At 35.9% G+C, this 13,617-nt stretch overlaps 1 protein-coding gene across 23 annotated transcripts in view; it reads left to right on the top strand.

Moving 5' to 3' along the window:
• RIMS2 (regulating synaptic membrane exocytosis 2) overlaps positions 1 to 13,617 on the top strand; it is a 548,506-nt gene that overhangs the window by 526,857 nt on the left and 8,032 nt on the right. For all 23 annotated transcript variants that reach the window (XM_039854030.1, XM_039854006.1, XM_039854009.1 and 20 more), the window contains one exon: positions 13,407 to 13,548. In XM_039854030.1, the coding sequence (XP_039709964.1) occupies positions 13,407 to 13,548 (142 nt within the window). The remainder of the gene's footprint in view (positions 1 to 13,406; positions 13,549 to 13,617) is intronic.

Raw genomic sequence — 13,617 nt, 5'->3', positions numbered from 1 at the left:
TAATAATAACAGTATATAGACCTACCATTCTTTGCAAGCTGAATATCAATATAACTGACTGTTATCCATTATATTTGTACTGTTTTTAAATTATAATATGTGACCTAGACTTTTTAAAATTCAATGATTATAGATTTGCCCATCTTTACAGTGCCAATATTGGGGGCAGGACATGGGTAGACAGTTATAGTCTAAATATGTATTTTTTTAGGGGATATTATTTTCCCTAGATTATAATTGATTGTGTATAGTAAATCATTTCATAAATGAGTCCATACCCTATTCAACAATAGCACAATATTTTTATATTATATTTACATTCTAGGGAGATAAGGTGAAGCAAAAGATTTTGGAATTAAAAAAAATAAAGAAAGAACAGCTCCACTCAGAGTACTTATCAAATATTACCTTTTTAATCTAAGATTCAGACTCTTTCACTGCCAAGTGTCCAGACAATATCCTTAAAGTAATTTAAAACTTTACTACAAAAATCAAATTGAACCATAATTTCCTTCAGTATATTTACTCAATGCAAAACTGGAAATGGGGATGAGCCTTCCCATGGAGACGTCTTGTGCAAAATGACTTACAAAAGAAACTCACTAGAAAGTTGTAATGGTGTATCCTATTGCTGCTAAAAATTATGGTTTAATGTAAGTGCTCTCTGCTGTTTGCAAATGGGCCCTTATTATTGATCAGACAGAATCATTCTATATCTTTGTTCTTTCTCATATTGTAATGGTGTTTGATTGGAGAGGAAGGGAGGGTACTTAGTGCCATATATAGATAGATATAGATATCAATATATAAATGATACTCTTTGGTATCATGTCTTAAGATATAGATTTGCCTAATGAGACTAAAATAAAAGGACTGTTTATTTTAGCTATTTCAGTGATCAGTTTTTCCCTTATTATTCCTATATATCAGAAGACAGGAATATAACATATCAGTGAAATAGGCCAGATATAGTATAAAAGGGAAAAGCAAGGACTCTGAAAAGCTGGGGAAAGCTTTCCCATCCACAAAGGAATGGTGAATACTCAGTTCTAGGTCATTGATGCCAAATTGAATATCAGCCTAGGATTGGCAAATTTACTCTTCTTTTTTCCCAAAGAGAAGCTATAAATCTGAATGTTTACTTAAAATTTTTAAATTTGAAAATATTGGCACCTAAATGAAAAAAAGTTAAACATTATTTGGGCCAAACAAAACATACCTGTTGACCAAATGTGACACAAATGTGTGCGCCAGTTGGCAATTTCTGCCAAGGAAATTTCCCAACTTTTCTCAGTTTTCTGTCTTCCTTCCCATTCTCATTGTCACCTTCACAGTTTAGGACCCCATGAGCTCACCTTTGAAATCATCTGAGAGTTTCCTAGCCTGCTCTCTCTGCCTTCTGAATCTCTGAATCTCCCCACTCCAATTTAACTTCATTGTCCCTGCATGAGTTCTCTTAATCATCTATATCTTAACGCTACTCTTCTTCTAAAAACTTCAGTAGATTCTCATCTTCTACTAAATAAAACTTTTAGCCTGACAGTCAAAGTCTAGCTTCTTGCCTCCTAAGGCCCTTTAGGAACTCGGTAATATAATAAAACTAAGCCTTCTTGTTCTTTGCCTTCAGATATTTATTCATGCCTTTCTTTCTATTCCTCTTCTACTACTGTGCGTGCATCGTGTCTAATTCAAAGCTCAGAGTACTTGAACGTAATGTGGCCTTTGTGGGACAACTAGAAGTTGGGTATACGTAGCTCCGTGTAAACGGAGGTTGTATTTTTCTTTTATAAATCATAAATGCCTCGGGTGCCTAGTTGCAGTCAACAGAAACCTATTCTAGCAATGTAGGTGGAAAAAGTATTTGCTAAGAGGTATTGGATAGGTCACAGAATCTCTAGAAAGCCTGGAGAGCCTGGCTAGAGGTTAGGAGTGGTGCCCTAAGCCATACTGCAGAACGAGCCCTGCAGAACTACCCGCGTGGCACAGGCATCACAGCTTATACCAGTGTCAAGAGCGAAGTTGAATCACTGCATACTGCTATGGGGCCACTCCTAGAAATTATATATTGTGGCCACTGCCCTCTTTAAAATGGAAGCCTGTGGTGTGTCTGCTTCTTTGCTTCAGTAGCTTCAGATATGAAGTTTGGGACAGTGGTGTCTGATTAGTAGAACCTTGGCCATGCGCTCATGCCCTAATTTCCAGACAGGCTGAGAAAAATGACACCTGACAGTTATAACTTCTACAATTGAAGGATGGGATCTTTCTCATACATAGAAAGAGGTTCAAATGCTGGTGAACCAAAAATATTAACAAATATCTACTTAATAATAAACTGTTACCGGTGAGGGAAAATCATCAAGCTCAGCCTAATTACCTATTTTTAATTTTTTAAAATACTAGTTTTCTATGTTTATTTTCCTCTTTGCTCAATAAACATAAGCAGACAGGAAATGAAAAATAAATCTATGGAAGAAATCTAAGGAAAAGAATATGGCTCTCTTAATTTTAACTTTTTCAGCAGCTTTGGCCACCCAAATATCCATGTACACTCCTATTTTGCATATAGAGCATAGCTCCTCCCCCAGAAAGACAACTTTAAAATGCCATATATTTACTGCATTCATATTGAAGTCTAGAATCTTTGAGTAATGTGTAGTCTTCTCCCTCATATCCAGATGTATCTTTTCATGTTGTAGTGACCTGTAAACCTGAAGACAAGTTATCTGCCTCCAATACACCCAATTTAAATGGTACCGTAGCAACAGAATAACCAAAATAAAAATTCTCATTTTGAAAGGAGAGAATAGGAAACACAAAGCAGTCAGTCATCCACAGGAATTATCAGGTCCCATTCAGAAGAAATGGCAAAGATTGACAGTAGAATACATTTCCGCTTTACTCATCTGGCAGCCTTTTCTGCAAAGTGTTTCTTTGTACTTTATTCTTCATGGCTACAAGATTTGCACTGAAAAGGAGGCTTCATAGCTTTTATAGCCTGCTTCTTGCTAGTGCCGTTTAGGAACTCTGTAGTTCGGTTAGGGGTTGAACAGATTTTTGTACATGGACTGGTACTTATTTTTTCTATACATATCCTTCAGAAATTTAGTAGGTTTACAGTCTGATTCCAGTCAGTTTCAAGTGTAACTCCAACCAAAACCTCATTAGACAAAGATTTTAAGCCTCAGGTTTCTATTCTTTCAGTTTCTGGCCTCTGTACCTTGCCCACTTCCTTTGCTCTCAACTTAATGGCAGACCCCTTGATATCATCTGAAAACAATGACTTTTGGTGGGAAGGCAACCCCCTTGATCTAGTTTTGCCAGAAGTCTTTCACCCTTTGTATGGCAAGGCCTCACTTATTTATATACAGTTTTCTTCCTGCAAGTTTAGGATAATTTCATGTAATTCTAGTCATTTTTCAAATAAGGATTTGTATAGCATTTAGTGTTCAAATCTCTTTTACACAGATTATAGTATCCAACCCTTACTCATCACTATTCAGTAAATACTACTACATGCCATATATTCTATGACATAGGCTAAGTATGATCTCAAGTTTGTGCAAAAGAACTCTGAGCTTCTGAAAGGTAAGTTACTTGTCCACAGGTTGAAAATTGTCAAATAGGAGCTTGAATTCATATCATCTGATTCTAAAATGGTGTGCTCTTCCCACCACAGACGCTGCCTCAAAGTAGCGAACTTGAGCATTAAGAAGAGGTTGGTGGCATTTCATGTCCATTCTAGAGAGAAACAGGCACAGATATCAGGGAGTTGATGCATGACCAAGGCCAGATCTGTGTATTTAAAAAAAAAAAAAAAAAAAAAAGCCAAAAGGGAGGTGGAGTTGGGGTGGGGAACAATTTTTTAAATAGTATAACTTTGGATCAAGACTTGGATCTTTTCCAGTGGGTTTTGACTTGATCCCCCTTAGTGCCATAATAGCAACATCAGATAGTAGAAATAAGAAAGTACCATAAAAGTGACAAATCTAAAAATAATAGCAATGAGAGCTATAACTTCTTACATTTAAATGTGTTAAGAATAACAAAATGATAATCCTTAACTTTTATGGAAAAAAAAAAATAGAATAATCTTACTGCCAAAGAATGATAAGGTTGGTTTTATTTCTTGTTAAAAAGCAGGATTAATAATTATAGAAACTCACAATAGGAACAGGGTATTCTGATCCTCTGGTACAGCACTTTTGTTTTGTATAAACACCAAACTGTCTTCCAAAGTGGCTCTACAAGTTTACATTCCCATCGGCAGTGAATGAGAGTTCCTGTTGCCCCACATCCTTGTCAGCATTTGGTGGTGTCAGTGTCCTGGATTTTGGCCATTCTAATAGGTGTATAGTGTTACCTCATTTAATTTGCATTACTCTGGTGACATACGCTGTGGAGTACCTTTTCAGATGCTTTTTGCCATCTGTATATCTTACTTGATGAGGTGTCCATTAAGGTGTTTGACCCTCTTTTAATCACGTTATTTTCTTATTGCCAAGTCTTAACATTATATTTTTGATAACAGTTATTTATCAGGTATGTCTTTGTAAAATTATCTCCCAGTCTATGGCTTTTCTTCTCATTATCTGGACAGTGTTTTTTACAGAGCAAAACTTTATAATTTTAATAAAGTCCAGCTTATCAATTCTTCCTTTCATGGATCATGTTGTTGGAGTTATAACTAAAAAGCTATTGCCATAACCAAGGTCATCTAGGTTTTCTCCTATGTTATCTTCCAGGAGTTTCATAGTACTGCATTTTAAATTTATGTGTGTGATTCATTTTGAGTTAACTTTTCTGAAAGTTGTAAAGTGTTTGTCAGTTGTTTTTTTTTTGCATGCAGATGTCCAGTCGTTCGCACCATTTGTTGAAGAGGTTATCTTTGTCAAACGCTTTTTCTGCATCTATTGATATGACCATGTTATTTTTCTTATCTAGCTTGTAGATTACATTAACTGATTTTCAAACGTTGAACCAGTGTTGCGTAACTGGGATAAATCCCACTTCATCGTGGTGTATAATTCTTTTAATACATTGCTGGATTTGATTTGCTAGCATTTGTGGTGGATTTTGCATCTGCGTTCATGAGCAATATTGGTCTGTAGTTTTCTCTCCTTGTAATGGCCCCTTTGTTTTACAGAAAAGAGCCAAGACACACAAGGGTAAGGGTCCTTTTCAAATCCACATGCTGGCAAATCCACAGTTTCTCACAGTATATTTAGTACTGTTTAAATGCTGTGGCATCATTTGATGAAATCTCCACATTTTGGTGTGGATGCATCTAAGGTGACATACTGAGAGATAGAAATGCATATGTATATAATATAAAATAGCTATTTTTAGCATATTTATTTGAGTTTTACCATAAATATATGTTGCCATCATGTTCATGAAGTCAGAATTTAGCAATAAAATTGACTTTTTTTTTTTTCATTTTTCTTGAGAGAACAAGAGCACATGAATGATCTTAATCACAATGTCCATAAGACAATTTAAGTTTATTTGGATATGCAGGGAGAAAATGAGATGAAGTTTCAAGTCACTGATTTCTCTGGAATTAGACATCAGTGTTTAAAACACTAAATGAAAATGGAAGCCAGCATGCTTTGAGAAATAAAAATAGGCTTTGAAACTGTTAGGATTTGAGTTTAAGTCTCCTTTATATCACTTGCCAGCTATGTGACTTAGACAATTCCCTCGTATAGAAAGTGATAGTAATAATAACCACCATACAACATTGTTATGAGGACTTGAGATAGGCAGATATTATATCCACATTGTCTCCACAGAGTAACAAGTCAAAAAACAATAGCTCTTTCCTTGCTTTGTTTTGAATTTAGTAATTGATTTTTCCCAACTTTTATTGTGAAATATTTTAAACATACAAAAAAGAGTAGTACAATGAACATCCACTAGATAGACTGAGCAATTTTTAATTCATTCTTTCTTTCCTGTCTCTCTCTTCCCCCTCCCTTTACACACACACACACACACACCACACACAAACACCTACACACATACAAACACACATGCATGTGGTATTTTTGTAAGAAACAATGTTAAGGTTTCTCACTTTTAGGCATGCTAAGTTTAATCACTTGGTTAAGAGGCAACTGTCAGTTTTCTGCCTATGGAAGAGGCATACTTTATGATTATTACTTAATGATCTTTGATGTGGTAACTTTGGTACCATGTGAATATCCTGTTTCCCAAAAACCTCTCATCCAGTGATTTTAACATTCATTGTTGATCCTTGCCTGAATCAATTATTACATTGGGAGTAGTGATTTTAATTGAATTTTTATCTGAAACATAATTAAACTTATTTTCATAAACTATTTAAAAACATGTATATTAACTCTGTCCCTTTATATTTTGCCATACATTATAAATTAATTTAGTATTGAAAACTTATTTTCATACATTCAGCATTTTTCACTTATGACATGAAATATTTTCTATTTTTCTGTAGATGAGTATTTTCAGCTTATATATTGTTTTTACTAAAAATACGTGGTTTTAACAGGTATATTTATACTACATCAAATTATCATTCTGCTTTTTAACTTCACATACAAAGAACTGACTAAAAGGAGTTACAAATATAAAAGAATGTCAGGAATTAGAGACAAAAAATCTATCTCCAAGAGAAGCCTTAGGAGACATGATGACTAAATGTAACGTAACATCATGGATCAGGAAAAGAAAAAACTTCAGGTAAAAATTAAGGAAATGTAAAGTACAGACTTTAGTAAATAGTTATATATCAATAATAGTTCATTAATTGTGACAAATGTACCATAACCACATAAGATATTAATAATAGAGGAAATTGGGTATAAAGTATACTAGAATTTTCTATACCATCTTCACAATTTTCTGTACCATCTGTAAATTTATAACTATTCTAAAATTAAAAGTTTATTTAAAATTATTTTAATGTTTAAAATAAGTCTGAAGTTTAAAAATAATAATTATATTTTCTTTCTACTTATAAAACAAAAACTATGAAAGCATTTATAAAATAGAATATCAAATGCAGTTTTTATTAACAGAACTGTATTCAAAGTAGTCAATATATTAATGATGGTGAAAAGGGAAAAAATAACAAAACTTTAAAACCTTTAGTTGTAAAATGGAATACTTACTATCTTATGACTGTTACATGTGTATCTGTTAGAATAGGTTAGGTTGTAGCAAGAAACATCAAAAGTATAAGTGGCTTCACACAAAAAAATTCATGTCTCTAGCTCCATGTCCATTGAGAGCCATACTTGTGGCTGTACTCAGGGACCCAGGCTGATGGAGGCACCTGTTGCTATCTGTTCTACACAGAGGAGAAGGGACATGGTGAGTCACACATCAGTTGTTGAAGCTTCTGCCCTGAGGTTATATGGGCCAGTTTTGCTCACACTTCATTGGGCAAGCAAATCACATGACCACACTTCAGAAGTGGAGATAAAAGTAAATATATTTAAACAGCCCTAATACCTACCATAATTGTGATCTCTACTTGTAGTTGACTGTATTTAGCTATTAACTGTAACTTTCAAAATAGTTGTAACGGCTGTTGGAATGAATGAATTTGTGTTAAATTCTGAAACAACTTGAAAATCAACTGTTTTATTAATTTCTATTTTAATTGTTAATGCCTATCCTGGATAAGCTCAAAATAAATTGTCAGATAGCTGTCCCCGTTTTGTTTAGACTTCTAGAGGTTTGAATTATATTTATATAGTTAGAAGCTCTAAAAAACATAAAAATATATGTGCACAAGCTTTTATATGCAATTTTATAATAATCTACTCATGAGTATTCCCATACTGAGGTCTTGCGAGGCCAAATAAGTAAATAAATCAGCCTCTTTCATGTCTTGATATAAAATCCGCTGATGGGTGGTTTTGGCCACGGTGGCCACCATGGAGTTTGGGAAGAATGCTGCAGGCAATTCGTATACTAGAAAATTGGAGGAATTAGAGGAGCAAGGTGAAAGCAAGTTGAAGTGCAATAAAAGATGAGTGCAATTTAAAGATGAAAATCTAAAGAGGAAGTAGCCACTCTGGACTTCAGTTTTATCAATGCTGCAGTAAGGGAATACGTAAAGTACAAAGGTACGCTGGATTCCTAAGATAGCTTCTGAATTCTATGAATCAATAATTTTAGAAATTCTACTTTTTAATGCATTTTATAAATTCTTTAAATGCTAATACACAATGGCTTCTCTAAATAATACTCATCCTGGAAAATGGTGACTTTGAATAAAATACAAAAATAGTGCCTGTAATTGAGCACATAATGATGGTCAAAACTAAAAAAAGTTAGTCTTCAGAGTCTACCAACCTGTCTTTAGCCTGTTTCCATGTATCATTTCCCATATTAACAAGAAAATTCTGACTGAGTCTGTCTGCAATAGAAGTGACCATCCAAGTGAGAGCAAGCAAGAATGGGTTTTGTGGACACAAGATTTGGAAGGAGGTCACCAGGCTATTGTTTGGCATTTCATTGTGAGCCTCATCTTGAGGCTTAGGAGAGTTTCCAATGAGAAAAGACCTTTCGATTTCTGTGGTCAAGTCACTCAGGGTTTTCAGGTTTTTTAGATATCGGTTAGGGAAACTGACCCTCAGTTGTTTATTTAGTCAAGTGGCTTTCTTTGAATGCAGAGGGTGCCAAGTAAATGAGTCATCAAACTAACCAGAGCAGAATAACAGGGACACCTCCTGTGTTGGCTTTCTGCCTGCGATGTTTTGCAATTCAAGAACTTGATTTTTACCTGCAGGCATCTCTTCCAAATGCATTTTGGTTTAAAATAACTAACAGGAGAATGAGTGATTTAAGGGCTCTAAAACATAATCTGGGCCTTAGTTCTGTAGTTTACTACCTGAGTATTATTAAATATCTTGACAAACACACACACACTTATTACACCTGTGTATGTATATGTATATGTATAATATATATGTTTTTTTTTCATGGCTATTGAATTCTTACAAATAATTTCAATTGGTCCACCTATGGTTACAATAAATTATTTTCATAGATCTCTCCTTTAGAAAAATTATCTAAAAAATTACCTATTGCTGCTTAACAATTATCACAAATTTAGCAGCTTAAAACAACACCCATTTATTAGTTCACAGTTCTGTAGGTCACGCATGGCATGGCATGGCTGGGTTTTCTGCTTAGGGTATCACATGGCTGAAATCAAGGTGTTGGCTGGGCTGAGCTGCTTCCAGGGTCATTCAGGTTGTCGGCAGAATCCAGTTCCTTACGGTTGGATAGGCCTGAGGTCCCTGTTTTCTTGCCGACTGTCATCCAGGCCAGCTGGAGGTTGCTCTCAGGTCCTTTCCACAGAGTCTCCCTCCTTCTTCAAGCCAGCAAATGTGCACCGAATCCTTCCTGTGCTTCATATCTTCCTGACTGACTTCTGGAACCAGCCAGAGAAAGCACTCTGCTTTTCAATGGCTCATGTGGGTATGTTAGGCCCACTCAGATAATCTTCCTATATTTAGTTCAACTGACTAGTAACCTTAATTACATCTGCAAAATTTCTTTTGCCATGTAAAGTAAGATAACATGGGGGCCATCTTAGAATTCTCCCTCACTTACCTTATGTAGACATTCAGTGTTATACAGATTCAGTTTTTAGGTTGAATAACATGATAGAGCATTTGGAACACCATTTGTGAATCACCGTAGTGAATTACATTTAGGTTAAATTTCTTTTATTGTGTGATGCAAAGGATTTGTGGTACTGAAAGATACATTTACTTTTTAAGTAAGTCTATAAATGTATCAGATAAAAGTACATTTAAAATATATATTTTAAAGAGCCGTTAATAAATGCTCAGCATGTATAAGAATGCCTAGAACGCTTTGATTCCATCAGGTGCCAATGAGTAGCATTATCTCCTCAGCGTATGCTGTTAATCATGGTCTTTGTCATACACGTATGACACAAACTCAAAGACTTTGAGCTCAGATTGTTCAGAGATCACCTGTCACCCTCTCCCTCCCCTGCTTTTTTCATAAATTAGGAGCCAGAGACTCAGAGCAGGGCTATGACTCAGGCAGGGCCACAGAGCCAGCGGCTGGGTGGTAGAGTCTGGCCTCAAATACATGTTTCCTGATTCCCTGTGTGGTAGTAATAGTGATAACAGTACCATTAATTACCGATTTTCTACATATAAGACCTATCCTAAACATTTTAAATATATTATTTTCCTTAATCCTCACAAAAATTCTATGACATAAACATTGTTATCATTGCCATTTCACAATCTGAGACAACTGAGTGACAGCGAGGATAAGTAACTTAATCAGTATCACCCAGCTTGTATGTGGCAGAGTGGGAGTTCAAAGAGAAACGGTTTGACACCAGGGCCTGACCCCTTCCCTGTGCCTCTCTTCTACCCCACCAGCTTCTCAAAGAGCCTTTCACGTGCAGTTACAGAGTTAGCTTAGTACCATCTCCATGGACAGCTGCACAAACGACCCGTTGGTTATATTCAGACAACAAATCTGTGAATAGCAGAGAATTTGGAGTCTGGGGACTATTCGTAAACTCTGGTTGTCATTTTCTGTGTGGCTTCAGGGAATCGTGTAACCTCCTGGGGCCGTCGGAGGCTGTCTCTGTGAAATGAGATTGTTAGAATTGTTCTGAAGAGGACACGTGTAAAAAGCAACCTGTAAACAAAGAGATTACATGCTTGTCGTGCTGTTTGTTCTTTGACAAATGGTAGCTAGTTCTCACCACCCTGTAATGGCAGGTTTTCACATCGCTCTTGCTATGATAGAGTCAGACATGAAATGAAAGACGGTGGTTCTTTGACGTTGCAGTGTCTGTGTCCTGAGACCTTCGGGAATCTCACTGCCTTTGACAGTCCTGTTTCCCGTACACACCTGCATTCCACATTTTCAGACCTCACAGAAGTTGTGAGTCTCACTTGATGGAGATTTTTAACACAGGCATTCCTCACAGGAAGTGAACAGCAAGGCCACATGCAGAGGCCAGCCTAGCGCCTTCTGTGATTCCAGTTCACACCTGAACAAAATTTTATTACTTTTTGGTGTGGCCATTTAGGAATCGCTCTAAAATAAAATCCTGAATATTAAATGTATGAATACCAAGGTCTATTCTTCATCCCCATCCTTTTTAAAAAAATATTTCATCTTCTTTGTTTTATGAATTTTTGCTATGCCATTTGAAATTGCAGGCAATATAACATTTCAGGTCTAAATACTTCAGCATGTATTTTGGAATGATTAGGACATTTTTTTGTAATACATACCATTATCTACCTAGGAAAAGTAACAGTTTTCTAAACTCATCTAATATCCAATCTATATTCAAAGTTTGCCTGCTTGTCCAGAATTGCTTTTAGAGTGTTTTGCTTTTGGAGTTTCTTGTTTTGTTTTTTGTTCTCCCCAAAAAGAAACCAATCAAGGTATACTCATAGCATTTAATGGTTACATCTTTGTGATATTTTTTAACCTGGAACAGTTTACCTACCTTAATGATATTGACTGTCTTAAGAGACCAGGTCAATTCTCTTGAACAAAATTCCATGTTCTGAGTTTGTCTGATTTCTTTTTATTGTGTCATTTATCTTGTTAGTCTATCTTCTGTATTTTTGAAAACTAGATGTTGATTCCAAAGATCCGATGAGAAACAGGTTGTGTATTTTTGTCCATAACAACTCGATAGGTGATACCGTGTATTTTGTATCAGGCGGCACATATGATACTGTGTATTTTATGTCAGGAGACACTACTATTAGTGCTGCTGAGTTTGATCTCTTGATTAAGATGGTGATAGTCAGGTCTCCCAGTGTTAAAGTATGTTTTCCTTTGACAAGTGGAACTAATCTGTGTTACGATTTTTTTTCTTTTTTCTTTCCTATGACTGTCCTTTCATCTAATGGTGTTAGCATCCACTGATGTGCCTTATTCGATTCATTTATTCCACTGGAGGTCACAAATTGGTCATTTAAAAAATTTATTATTCCTTTTACATTTCTTAAGTAACATTCTTCTGTCAAAAAGAGTTTTTTCTCATCACTGAGGGATGCTCTCTATTGTCCTAAATTTATATCAGTACAACATGTTTATTATCAATTATCTAAAGTACCAGCCTTGGATTATATATGCTTTTTAAAGCATTTCGATGTGCATTAAAGTAGGGAGCGGAGAGTAGATGAAATTTAAAACAGTGTTTCAAAATGGTGAGCAAATATAAGCAGCTTGGTAAAAGGGATTTCAACAAGTCACTGACAAGATCAATAACTGTTTATTAATCTAAAATGAAATTATTAATACCAGGCGCTAAAAGAGCTTACCAAATCCCCAAAAACTAATGATATACCTGGTCAATGTGGATAAATATTTAGGCCTGAGAAGAAGTAAATTAATATAGACAATTTGGATTGTCACCGTGTTGCTCCAACTTTAGTAGTCTCTCAGCTGCACATAGCAGCATGTGAGGCCGTTTATAAGTTGGGCTCAGTTTCTTGTCTGACCCACCCTCGCCCTTTCTCTTCTATATGTTTTAGTTATTGGTCCTTCTTAGCTTCACGCCTTTGTCCGCGCTATCTCCCTTGGCAGTAGCACTCTTCTGCCTCTTCTTGGGTTCCAATCTGCCCATTCCCTTTGCGAAGCTCTTTCCTCCCTGACTTCTCTAGATAGCACTTACCTTTGTCACGTCTGGTACTTGACTCAGTTTCCTATTTAGTCTTCCAGTTGCTTTTTATAAGTAATCCTCCTATCCAAACCACTAACGATCCTTGAGGACATGGCTATGCATGACCAAAAATTAAAAAGCTCTTTCACATGGCATTGCTGAGTTTTTGTATTCCCTTTGAGAATCTCTGAAAGTTACCAACAGATGTTAAACTATTCTCAAACAGATCTGTCTCCTTTGTATAGCTTTCTTTGCCTTCTAATATCAATCACCCCACAGAGACAAATTTTCTTGTGAAAATTAAGGCTAGAATTGAGGATGACTCACCACCTGTTCTTTGGAAATAATGTAAAGGCCTAGTTCTTTTACTATGTCAAAAACAAAGGAAAAAGAAAAAAGACAGGTGTAAATTGATCTTGCATTTAAATATTACAATAAAAACAAAGTTTATTTTCCTTAGGTTGAACCCTTGAGTTCCTTTTGTTACCAATTCAAACACTGTTTTAAATGGAAACAAAACAATGGTATTTTGTACTTCTTGAAGAAAATTTTCATCCCACTCGACAAGACATTGTTTGAAATACCTTTTTTCCTCTTTCTCCTTAATAAGAGCACTTTGCATATATGCAGTTCTTTTCATCTGTGGACCTCAAAGCGTTGGCTGACACTTTTTGTCACCAGATCATGATAACAAAGCTATCACCCCTTTTGTTTTCTGTCTTTGCAGAAGCAGGAGGTAAAAAGCTACGGAGCACTGTCCAAAGAAGTACAGAGACGGGCCTGGCTGTGGAAATGAGGAACTGGATGACTCGACAGGCAAGCCGAGAGTCCACAGATGGCAGCATGAACAGCTATAGCTCAGAAGGAAAGTGAGTGAGGCCGGCGATGATGCGCATCTCTTCCATGCTTTGCCCGAGGCCATCTTTTCTGTCTCACTC

This window comes from Pteropus medius, unplaced genomic scaffold (assembly GCF_902729225.1).
Source record: "Pteropus medius unplaced genomic scaffold, Ma_sr-lr_union100, whole genome shotgun sequence".
NCBI lineage: Eukaryota > Metazoa > Chordata > Mammalia > Chiroptera > Pteropodidae > Pteropus > Pteropus medius.
The sequence above is the reverse complement of the archived record's forward strand: the minus strand, read 5'-3'. Positions and strand labels throughout refer to the sequence as shown.